We start from the raw sequence: 13,332 nt of genomic DNA on the forward strand, positions 1-13,332 counted from the left end.
GTCTCAATAACGACTGAAGTACAGTGATTAACCCTTGAGTGTATAAAGTGTGCTACTCACAAGTAACACTGTTTTTTACTGTTCTGTTGTTGTTTTACAATTGAGAGCCCATCCCTTTTCCTTCATTATTTCTGTGGATAACACAATAATAATTTGTGTTGTCAGATGTGCAAGTGAGCAGCAGTAATATAAACAGCAAGAAAATGACCCAGACTCTGAGCTAGCAGCACAATCCCACAATAAGTCAGTTATCTACGTGATAATTAGTAATCAAATAAGTGATTGGCAGGTGTCGGATGCAACTGTGGTGTTTAATGCTTCAAGTCGGTCATGACTGTAGGGTAACACTTGTGTGTGGTAACAGAGTGATACAATGAAAGCTTTTTATTATTGTTTAATTAATCAGTGATTTAGCTCATATAACATTAGTTTATTTTATTGGTGTTTAATTAAACTAAGAGTAAACTGTAATTTAGTTCATACACGTTTACCTTTGTAACATAAAAACAAGTACAAAGTGCGCTGTGCACCCGCTCATGTCATGAAAAATGGCGCAACAGCTTGAGGGTTAAATATTGTGTGATTCAGAAAGGTACTGATGTAAGAAGAGGTTACCCAACTTCAACTGAAACGTTTATTGCGTATTTTGAAGAATATGTGCCGAACGGTTTTCTAAGTCTCATTTATACGACAATTAATGGCTTGGACGCCTTCGGAGTTTCTCATTCTGAAATAGTTTTGGGAATATTTATGAAATGGTTCTACAGTCAGGGGATACTGAAAGTTAATACTGTTTTCATGCCTTAATGATGGCAGCTTTGGCAACAAAATGTCGACTTACCTGCTTCCATCTTGAATAAAGCATAATTCACAAAATGTGACACTTCTCATCTGTAGCTTTGCCATTTGTCTTCCTGATAGCTGGTGATGCCTGTAAAAAATTCAGCTTTGATAACTTTCTTTACATTTCTCTAGTGCTGCCTGAAAACACACTGTCATTCTGTCATAATTGTTGAATGAATGCCCTGTGTGAGCTAGCTGTCACAAGCCTGCATTTTTGGTAAAGCACCACAGTCCTCCCACTATCCAAAACTCTTGCACAGCTTGGAATATTTTAGGAAACTAGAGGTGCTGACATATAAGATGTGATTCAGTATGTCCAACAGGATCAAAAACGTAGCCTTACAAGTTTCTCAATGTAGTTGCACATTTTTATAAAATGGGCTTCTTACTTATGCAGTAAATAGTTTGATTTTGATCTGATTGAGAGCTTCACTCAAAGTTGAAATATAATGACGTATTTCTGGATAAAACACAGAACTGCAATTTCTAAACCCTATTTATGTAGGTGTGCTAGACATTTCGCAACTCTGACACATCATTGGGTCGAAGAAAATACTAACAATGTTTAATTTTGTACAACCATTCAATTGTAATTTATAATTAATCTCTATATTTGAAATAAAACTCTAAAAAGGTTTTCTTATTTAATTAAAGCATGTTTAATATATTATTTTAAATATGAGAAAGTTTATGCAGCACATCCTTATGACATTCAGGACTTGTTACACAATCATTTTTTCCTCTGCACTTTTCCAGCCTCTCAAAATTTATTAATCTTATTTCCTTTTGTGCTGTATGATATAAGCATTGCAAGATCCCATTTTTACATGTTGTGTATGTTTATTGTAGTTTGCAACACTACCACCATGTGTACTAAATGAGAAAGTACTTCAGTAATTGCATGATTCATTGTTAATTTATTGATCTGTGTGAAATAATGAAATATTTGGTTGTCGACTGACATTTCTTATTGGCACCTCTGTAAATGTATGAGCAGTTATACTGCAAGTATTGTATTGTTATTGCATGTTTTATATGCACCAAAATTTCCAATTATTTGTAGTATCTTGTCATTTCATTACTTATTGATCAGAAAACATTGCTCTATTAAACTTGTTGAAATAATACATTCTAACAGAAATCTGCATGATTGTGAACAATGAGTTAATGTCATAAAATTTAAAATTATCATTGTGAACAACAAGTGAATGTTGTAACATTTAGAAGTTATAATCACATTCCAGCTGAAATAATTTCCAAGGTTATATTTAATTTACTTTAAAAATACAATGAATTATTTGTACTGTAATGTCACTGAACTGTTGTCCTCTTGAGGATGATGGTACTGTTGCTGACCATCCAGATTTAAGTCTCCCGTGAGTTCCTGCTCTAGGCAAATGCTGGAATGGTTCCTTTGAAAAGAGCATGGATGGTTTCCTTCCCCGTCCTTTCATAATCCGCCCTTGTACTCTGTCTTTAATGACCCATTTTTGATAAGATGTTAAACCCTGATCTTCCTTCATTCTTCCTTTTTTCATCCCACAGATAATCAGTGAAGTATTTGTTTTGTAAGGAAAAAAGCAACTTTTAGATTTATTGCTTTATGCTCCTTTGTGTAATGTGTCAGTTCTCTTGTTGGGATTAGAATCACACAGCACAGCATGATAATTTGTGCCTTTACATAATCAGATCATATATTGTTTCAGCTGAATTAAATAGAAATGATAGTTCTGAAGAAAGTAGAGCAACACTGAAATGTAATGGAAGTTCAGTAAAACATGTAATATAGAAAATAATATTAAAATGGATATCAACTTGTTGGGGGTGGGTGTGGGGCTGATGGGGAGGTGTGGAATGTGAGTTTACTTGTAAATGCAAGCACTTTTGATGTGCTTTCTGTCATAATTCAAAATAAAGGGGAAGTCCCATTCCAAGCCACAGATTACCCGCTCATTCGCGAATCACACATTTTGTCATATGTGGTGTTCTGATAGTTGTAACCCAGAAGCACTAAACACTGACAGTTCTTTTCAGTGGAGAAGGAAGTTCCTATTATGAATGAATGATATTTTCAAGTGTCAACAAGACTTGACAATAATGAATTGACAATATGTAATTAAAATCTCTGAACCTTTTGTATTCAGCAGATAGGTAGCTGTATGCCGTACTTATTTTTGCCTCCAAATGTTCACATTAGAGTAATTTCTGGACTCATTTCTGCCTGTAATTCGATCTTGGTCTAGTTGTATCATTATTTTTGTAAGTAATACACATATCATGAAGTTCTGAATCTCATTTGTCGTTATGGTAACTTTTATGTCAAAGAATATAAGTTTTTTACCTGTATATGCTGTGCTCTGTCTCATCCTTTTACTTTATCTTCTCCTTACATCGCTGTAATGTTTAAAGATTACTGTTACCATGAATCTTCTTTCCCTTTGTTATTGTTTTACAACATTTGTATTAGTAAGTTGCATTTAAAATTCCATGTTAGCACTTAAAACCCTCCAAAATTAAGACAGTATTGAAATTCATGCAAATACAATGTGAAAATACACTCAACTATAACATGATGTTGAAATTGTATTTTCTTCAAACATATAGTAAGTTGACTTTTTTAGAGACCTAAAACATTCAATACTGTCTTCAGCTATTGTTGAAATTTTCTTTAGAGTACTTTTATGTATACATAAATTTGCAAAATGACTTTGAGTCCCTAAAGGTAAATTTTCAAAAATAACAAAGACTTGTTTATTATCTTACTGAAGTGAATAGTGCACTAAATTATTATATGATATGTGTAAGTAAATTACATAAAACTGTCTTTAAAGTACATAGCCTTGGATCCCTTTATATGTTCAAAATTTGAAAAAAGGCAGGGCTTAAGCCATTTTTCAAATTAACCTAAGTCAAGCTTCTTATAAATAAATTTCTTTTATATAAATGGATAAGATATACATATTGCTTTTTTAAAAGTACATTCAGAATATACATAACAATAAAGCACTGGAGGAATTAAATACATAGAAAAAATTTCGAAAGTTATGATGCAATTTTACTCATTTATCATTGTTTCCAAAACTACAGATTTTTCATAAATTTCAGTGGATTTGTCGTTGTTTGGAATGTTTTTGAGGATTTTGGTTGTGTGTCTCTTTAACTTTGTTTCATTGATTGGACACATTGTTTGGTTAGGCATGTCTGGGAGGTGGGTCTGGGATATGTGGATATGTTGGCCTAAGGACAAGAGTATGTTGAATTCCTCCTGCAATGAGTGGTTTTGCCACAACTACTCCAGTCTATTAGAATTCCATAAGATTGAAACAGTGTTTTATCTTTAGGAGCATCCTTAATCCTTAACGTAAGTCACTATGGAACTGTTTTTTTTTTTTTAAAAAGGAAAGAGTGTGACCATAACTGTAAAATTTTCTATGGCTATAGAGTAAACTACATATGTCCACACATGTCTTTTTCATTGTGTAGAGTCTGTCTGTCTTCTTTTCACTACCGCAAAGTCACTATCTGATTGCAGAAAGGAATTTCCTCTGATAGGGAGAAGAAGCCTGATGGAAAAAATGCATCTGAGTGCATGTAGCAATTAAAAACCTGATTACTGTGTTCTTATTCTGGCCCATCCAGCTGTCACCAGAGTTATTTAATAATAGGTGAAACAGACATTAAAATAATGGAGAAGACAACTTCATACTTCATCTGGACTTTCTTTAGCTTGGCTCTCATGGTGGATATAGAAGGATGTTGTATTAGTTTTCTTATTATGCATAGAAAAACTGCAACATTCAGTTGATGATAATAATGCATGTCCTAAACTGGTCTCTGATGGAACCATACATTTTGCATGTAGTCAGATGTTACAGAAAGAAAATTCTCCCTCTAAATGTATAACTTTATGGCATCTTCCAGTGTTGTGTAGAATGTTTTTCTGCAACATTTATGAACTATTAGTTCTGCTGCAGCTACACTTTTAGCATAATCATTAAGTGAATTGCTTTTCACTTCATCATTCACTTCTTCACATGTAATGCATCTGTGTACACATGGCCTACCAAAGCTTAAAATAGACATGGTTACTGTAATATCAGTGATAATAGCGGTAAGAAACATTGTTATTGAGTTATTTGTCAAGGAGCATGTATTTTTCTGCAGTTCACTGTTAAAATAGTAAAAATCAGGGTTTTCATATTGGGGTTTTTTAGTTGGAAATGAGACAGTATAAGCACGAATAAAAGCAAGAGTATAAGCCTCTTTTGCATTCCCTGGTTTATGTTTTCTACACTGATCTTTAGGAGGCTTGCCAATCAGCAACTGCTTACATAATCTCTTCACCATGGGTTTGGTAACTTCAACTTTTTATGACAGTACTTACAGAATGTGTGTTATTCATTCTGAGTTGTATGCTCATTCATGTAATTAACTGCTTCTAATAATGTGTTTTCAGTAATGAAGTTGAAACAGTTTTTCCTTCATATGAAGAATAAAAAAATACATTATAAGCAAGTGTCTTAATTATTAATGTCATTACTAACATCAGTAAGCTAAAACAATGTGTAGCTATTTTGTATTGTGAACTCTTTTTAATTCCTTTCTTTCTTTTTATCATAGTTTTCTTAATTTTCCATAACACTAGAATGTAAATCACCACTAATATACACCATTGACGTTTTTAACTTACCTATTGCAGCTCTACCACACAAAAAAGTAAGCTAGGCATTTTACCTACTTAAAGGTGTCCGTGAATACAGTAAAAATTATACTTACCTGACAAGCAAAACAACTTAAGTCCTGGACTAAGGTTGTGTAACTGGTAAACAAGAATATTCAGTTACTGGAAATACTGTACAGAAGATGTGGACTAAAAGTCTTTTTGATATTAAAAGTTGCAAGTTGGACATTTGAACGTCGCTGTAATGGTCCTCAAAAATTTATTTATATTGGCTGGTTAACAATAATAGTGAATTGCATATCTAAGAATTAGAAACTGAAACAATGGAAACTCCAGCATGGAATGTAACAACATTATGAGAATTAAAGTTGCCACTCACCATATAGTGAAAATGCTGAGACGCATTTAGGCACAACAAAAAGATTTTCACACTTAAGAGCATTCAGTGCAGTTTGTAAGGCAACAAGAGAAACACAGGAAAGAAGAGAAAGAGGATGAACATAGAGCATAGTGATGCAAAGGAAAATAGTAACAGAGGAGAACAGCACTTGTCACTTTACAAACCGCACTGCATGCTCTAAGTGTGAAAATCTTTTTGTTGTGCCTATCTGCGACTCAGCATCTCCGCCATATGGTGAGTAACTACTTTCCTTCTCATAATAAGAGTTATAACTCAATTTCTGTTCCTATCTTGAAAGCTTCACATACTTTTGTCTTTCAGAATACTTGAAATTCATTCGTTAATGACTTAAGTTGATTTACTTGTGTATAATTTCACACTCATTGGCAGAAGACAAAAGTAGATTCCAGATTGTGGGTGTTAGATATAATTAGAAATTTTCTCATGCAGAGGCATTTGTATACCATCTGTGATGCGGTCCCATAGCTGTTGCCAAGGGGATCTCTCTGAAGTCATTAACACATGCACATTTATGGAAATTGTAATTATTCATGTGTGGCATTGTCATTTTTACACATGCATGTATATATAATGATTTCTGCAGTGTATCCCAATGACTGAACAAATTTTTTCAGCCACTACAGCCTTGACTGTAAAGACTTTGCCCTCCACAATGAATATGACAGTCACTCATAATTACCAACTAGCAGAATATTTAAATGCCTTTGGTATACTTGACCTGAAAATATTAGCTCAATTTGTTATGAGCCACTAAGTGGAAATAGCTTATGTTGTGGCATGTCAACTTGCAGACTGCTGACTTTAGATCCATTTTTATTGTCATTTAGACAAAACATGGGGAATTTAAATGCAGTGCCTTAATGTCCATTTCTTAACATGAGTATTGTGATAACCACTGACGCCACCTTTTGAGCACTTTGTTTGCTTCAGCTAATCAACCAACATCAGTAAATCTAGATAGTACATAATGTATAACATACTGATAGACCAATGGGACCAAAATCTTTCATTCAATTTGGTAATGTAAACACTAGGTTTGGAATGCTGGTTGTAATAACTTTGTTTGAATGCTTTAATTACCTCATTTTACAATGAAAACATAAAAAAGTCAATTACTGTCAGAGTATTTATGGGTATTTTGTATCATTTTACAGAGAAATGCAAATATTTCCTAACATGATGATGGAATGAATGGAGAGATGGCTTGACAATAGTAGCATTAAATATATGTGAGACAACATATGTGCACTGTTTCTGCTCATGCTCATAACAGTAGAAATGATGTGGTTGTTATTAAACATACAAATCAAATAAGAATGTCACCCATAGTTGAGGAGACTAATTTCATAAGGGAATTAAGATTCTTTGTTCACCAGTTTTGAAAAATTGTCAGGTTTATTTACTTGTTTAACCAAATGGCCCTCAATCTGGAACCAACATTTTAAGTTTATGATGCCTGTGTGACTTACCCATCAGGTTTCTTATAGTAACCCAAAGCGAACCCAGGATCTGATCTGGGATGCGTGACAATTCTGTGGATGGAGATGAGATGGAGAAAACAAATCATAATTTCCTATAAAATAAAACTCAAAACTGTTGAAAAACAGTGTTTTATAATCTCCAGACATGGTAGTGGAGCAATTTATAATAGGGATCTACTACCTACAATGTGCTTAACAGAATGAGTGTGGGTTTCATACGTTTTGTACATATTATTTTGCTGTCACCGAGTAAAATTCAGATACATGCAAATACTTTCAATATTCTCATTTTTATTAGTTTTTGAGATTCATTAGTAACTCAAGAGGGGGACAATCGAAGTTACATTGCTATTGGAAGCTTTTAGAATGTGGGGCCATCTGACAATTTCAGGTTTAAGAAGAATAGTGGCAAACTGCAAAATAGTTTTGAAATTTAATGACAAGTGGTTCATGGTACCCCTAGTCAAAACTCCACCACATGTTCTAGCTTTTTTCAGACTAATACATGATTGGTACATCTATCTGTGAGACAGATAGGTGCTTCTTACTAGATACATTCTTAATTGCAACCTTCTTGATACATTATTATAATGAGTACTTGTGCAGTGTTGTGATTATGTTGTAAATGTGATGATAGAAGAGAGAGATTGGAACCTCATGCTCCCAACTAATCCAATGGATGGATCATCAGCAATATAGTACAGCATGCCTTTCACTTTGTTGTAGCGCAGGACGCTAGTGTAAAATTTGGTGATCAGGAATTTTAAATGGCCACCCCTCATGCACCTGTCAGACAATACAGCCAACAATTTTTTCACCACCAAGATTTTAACCAGCTACAGTACTGCGTCGAGCATCTCCACATACACTGATCAGCCAGGCCATTGTTACCACCTACCTAATAGCTGGTGTGTCCACTTTTGGCATAGATAACAGTGGCAGCAGGACATGGCATGGAAGCAGTGAGGCCTTAGTAGGTCGCTGGAGGGAGTTGGCACCACATCTTCACACACAAGTCACCTAATTCCCATAAATTCTGTGGAGGGGGACGATGAGCTGTGATGCCACAATCAATCACATCCCAGATGTGTTCGATTGAGTTCAGATCTGGCAAGTTGAGGGACCAGTACATCAAATGGAACTAGCCACTGAGTTTGTTAAATCACTCCGTCACACTCCTGGCCTTGTGACATGGCGACATTATCTTGTTGAAAAATGCCACTGTCGTCGGAAAACATGATCATCATGAAGTGGTGTACGTGGTCTGCAACCAGTGTACAATACTCCTTAGCCTGCATTGCACGAGCTCCACTGGACCCATGGACACCCATGTGAATGTTCCCCAGAGCGTTATGAAGCTTGTCTCCATCCTGCAGTTGAAGTGTCAAGGAGCTGTTCCCCTGGAAGACAATAAATTATTGCCCTCCCTTCGGCATGATGAAGTTATCGGGATTCATCAGGCCATGCGGTGCCCTGCCACTGTGCAAACAGCCAGTGCCAATGGTCACATGCCCATCTCAATAATATTTGCCACATCATGGTGTCAACATTGGCACTTCCTTTTTTTGTCAGCTGTGGCACCCATCGTTAGTGGTGTTTGGTGCACTGTGTGTTCAGACGCACTTGTACTCTGCCCAGCATTAAAGTCTAATATTAATCCACCACAATTTTCCGCCTGTCGTGTTTTACCAGTAGGCCCAGCATATGATGTCTAACATCTGTAATGGATGGCCGACCAAACCTATGATGTTTGGACATGGTTTCACCTTGTTTTCACCATGTGTTGAAGACACCCACCAAAGTACTCCTTAAACTTGTAACAAGTCATGCAGTTTCCGAAATGCTCATGGTGCATCTCCAGGCCATCACAATCTGCCCTCAATTGAATTCAGATAGATTGTGCACCTTTTCCATTCCACACACAGACAGCACACTCACTGATACTACATGCTCCGTGTGTGTGTCTGCCTAGTAGTCATTCCTCACCATGTGATGCTGCTGTTGTCTGGCTGGGCCTGTATCCACAGTAGGTCGGTGATCATAATGTTCTGCCTGATCCATGTACATGTATTATCACAGTACTGAAATTTCCTTCCTGAAGGAAAGTACTGGCCTACAATTCTTTTTCACAGTGTTATAGCCTTCTTGAGTGATTTTCCATTTGATACAGTTAAATATATGGTTTCAGACTTCAAATTTGAAATGCAAGTATGTTGCATAAGCTCACAACTTTTGAAGAACTGAAAATTAATTTAAACAGAGGTGAAATATATATTTAAAAATTACTTGCATGATGGCCGCTGGATTCGCGAATGGTGGTATGCCTAGTTTGTTAATGTTTGTTTTTGGATTCCCCTGTAGTGATAAGCGTAGTTTGTTAATGTTTGTTTTTGGAAAGAACTTATGTCATCTTGTCTGCCAATTATGTAATTCATTTTGTGTGTTAAATGTGTTTTTTTATATTCAGGAGATGAATTCATGATCTGGAAATGAAAGTTTAAAGCTAGTGTAGTGTTACTCCAAGTGTCTATGGCAAAAAATGTGAAAACTTACATATGTTGGTTGGCTATCCACACATATGCTAATTTCCTGAATGACAGATTTCAGTTTAAGCTGTCTATCATCTACAAAATGATTACTTGTCACTCATAGTTATGCCAGTAATTTAATGAATTATTTTAGCAACCAGAATAATCTGGAAAATATTGACATGATCTGTATTTCATTTACTGATTTGGCTGTTTAAAAATTCAACACTTACCTTTCAGTTAGTTTTATTTGCTTAATGCTGTTTGTTTGTTTGTTTGTTTCAACAGAGGGTCCGGAATCATTCTCTGACTTCTTTGTGCCTCTTATCTCATCACCCATTTTTCTCAATATTTCGCGAATGTTTATTCATTCTCAAGAAACTCATAGATGCTTGCAATGAGAATACATCACCAAGACGTGTTGGGGCTTCCAGGCAAATTTCAAGGTACATTTGCAATAAAAATTATTTTCATAGTTGGTCATTGCATTTCATATGTTCCATATAATTAAACTGTGTCTCATTTCTGTAGTGGTTTCTGTAAACAAGAATAAAAAACTTGAAATATATGTTTGCAATGTGGCTCATCTAGGTAATTATGGCAAGTGAAAGCATTTTTTGTAAACACTACATGTCATGTGGTATGAAGCACAACAGATTTTTTGGACAAATATGTAAAGTAAGGGAAAGGTAGATCAATGCATAGTGCACAAACACACAAGCTATCAAGCACTCACTCTTTTTCTACAAAAAGTACACACATCCACGTGCATGCGTGCACATGCGCACACACACACACACACACACACACACACACACACACACACACGGGCACAAGCACACAGTCACCCAAAAACACACTCCCATGTCCATGGCAAGTCTGCTTATTGATACTTGATTATTGATGCCTGAGCTGATGGAGATGGTGAGCGGTAGAAACCGATGCAAGGAGAGGATAGCGGCAAAGGGCAGGTCTTTGGACAGATCATTATGCAGTTGGACAGTAAGATGAAAAGAGTGCAGAGGGCAGGGCAAAAAGAGATGTAGGAAGAAAGAGAGGAAGGAAGGGGGGAAGAGAGAGGAAGGTGAAGGTGAAGGTGAAGTGAAGTTGAAAAGGGTGAAGGGAGGGGAAAGAGAAGGGAGAGGGATTGAAAATGGGGGAGAAGTGGGAGAGGGAGAGAGGGAGAACCTGCATGGAGGGGGGGTGGGGGGCAGTGGCTGGAGGACACAGTCTGGACAGAGTGGGGCCATAGCAACAGGTTAGTGGAGTTTGAGACAGGAGGATTGTGAGAATGTAGGATATAATGGAGAGACAATTACCACTGCATAGTTCAGAGAAACTTGCACTGGAATGGAATATCAAAATGGTTGGCATTGTGAAGCAGCAGTTGAAGTAATTTGTGTTGTAGCATACAACATGTTTGTCAAATGGATGATCATTTTTGAGGTTTACCACAGTTCAACGGTGGTCATTCATATGAGTAGACAGTTGGTTACTTGTCATGTCCACGCAGAATGCTATACAGTGATTGTAGCATAACTATTATATAACATGCATGCTTTCACACATGGCCCTGCCTTTTATTGGGTATGAAATGCCTGTGAGTGAGTGGACTATGGTAGGAGTTAGTAGGTCAGGTCTTGCAGCTGGTCTGACTAAAAGTCAGTCATTAAAAAATCGGAAGCCTTAGAACTTGAATGCACCTCGTATAACAATCTATCCTTTTCAGTTGCAACAAAATATGGCACCAGGTGGCACTTTCCCTTTGGCATAATTTTACAATTGAGGGTGATACAGGGTCACATCTTTGTTCCTTTGTGATGTCTCATTGCCCCTTCCTCTTCAACCTTGGTACTGGATCGCATACCAAAGTGAACAGGATTCTTGTCAGTGTTTCCAATTTGCCATAAGAGGTAAGCATGTTCTTTTCTCAATCTCCTAATGCTTCACTGATATCAACTAACTTTTTTAGATGTGATGCTGGAAGATGCAGAGAAAGGGATGTTCAACATCACAGCACAAGTCCATTGTGTCGCATGATGCTTGTGCACCACCTAGAGCTGGCTTAAAGTTGGACACAATGTTCCTGTACCAATTCACAATTCAACCAAATTTTCGTATGATGTCATGGGAAACTGCTATTCCTTCTTTAAGTTTCTTGTGAAAAAATGCCACTACTTGCATTCAAGTATTTTTGAAACATCTACCATGTGGGCCACAGAAAGCTTTCCTAATTGGCTTTGCATTTTTCAGATATCCTTTGTCTATTCGCCATCTCCAAACATTAGCTTCTGTGACTTCATACTTCCTCGAAGCCACACAATTGTTTGTTGCTTTTGCATGCCAACAACCACAATTTTCAAATTTCTACCATGGTAATGCATGCATCGTGTTGAAAAATTTGATGTTGAACTATGATGTTCCATTAAATATTTAATTACACATTTTAGAAGGGGGATCTCTGAAGTCAAACAGCAACAGATAAAAGAAAAAATTGTTGTGACAAACACTTCCTGCTATTGAACAACAATGCTCAAAGCACACCATACATTCACGGTTAAAGCAGTAGGTATGCCACAGAGTAGAGTTAAAGATTACTGAAAGCTTGAGGTTGTATTTGGTAAAGAAAAGAAAAACTCTGCATGATGTGCTGTGAATGTAAAATGACCCCCGACTTCTGGGCATGAAAGTTTGTGGAAAAACCTCGTCTTGAATACGGAGGTATACAGTATATGGAACTCAAAATAAAAATCAACTGTGGCAAGTCAGGGGAAAAGGCAGAGATGGGAGATGGATCTGGATTTTGTTTTACATCTGATCGAAACCTACTCGAACAAAGCATATGAGCATTTTCTATTACTTTGTAGCTGTGACAAACCTGTTTCTAAGTTATGGATTGTGATGTAACAATAGAAGATATAATCCAAAACTGTCAGTTACGTGGAAACTGAAGAAACGTAAGGTGGTATTTGAAAGAAACAGCTGTGTAGTTTTTTACAAGTGAATTGGCAAAATAGAAGTCACTATTTCAATTTCAAACAACCGGTTAGTAGGACATGTTCTGAGGCATCAAGGGATCACAAATTTAACATTGGAGGGCAGCGTGGAGGGTAAAAATCGTAGAGGGAGACCAAGAGATGAATACACTAAGCAGATTCAGAAGGATGTGGGTTGGAGTAAGTACTGGGAGATGAAGAAGCTTGCACAGGATAGGGTAGCATGGAGAGCTGCATCAAACCAGTCTCAGGACTGAAGACCACAACAACAACATATCAAACATGTAAGTTGGTGAAATGTCAAGCTTTGCAGTCAGAGTCTAATAAAATCAGAGATTACAGTAATGGAAAGTCACACATTGATCACTCGTATCAAGTACTT

The 13,332-nt window shown here is 36.5% G+C and overlaps 1 protein-coding gene across 1 annotated transcript in view; it reads left to right on the plus strand.

The window, feature by feature from the left end:
* Positions 1-13,332, plus strand: part of LOC126176184 (MAP kinase-activating death domain protein) — a 545,775-nt gene that overhangs the window by 66,636 nt on the left and 465,807 nt on the right. Inside the window, exon 4 of the mRNA XM_049923326.1 lies at positions 10,243-10,388. Within this exon, the coding sequence (XP_049779283.1) occupies positions 10,243-10,388 (146 nt within the window). The remainder of the gene's footprint in view (positions 1-10,242; positions 10,389-13,332) is intronic.

This window comes from Schistocerca cancellata, chromosome 3 (assembly GCF_023864275.1).
Source record: "Schistocerca cancellata isolate TAMUIC-IGC-003103 chromosome 3, iqSchCanc2.1, whole genome shotgun sequence".
Classification (NCBI taxonomy): Eukaryota; Metazoa; Arthropoda; class Insecta; order Orthoptera; family Acrididae; genus Schistocerca; species Schistocerca cancellata.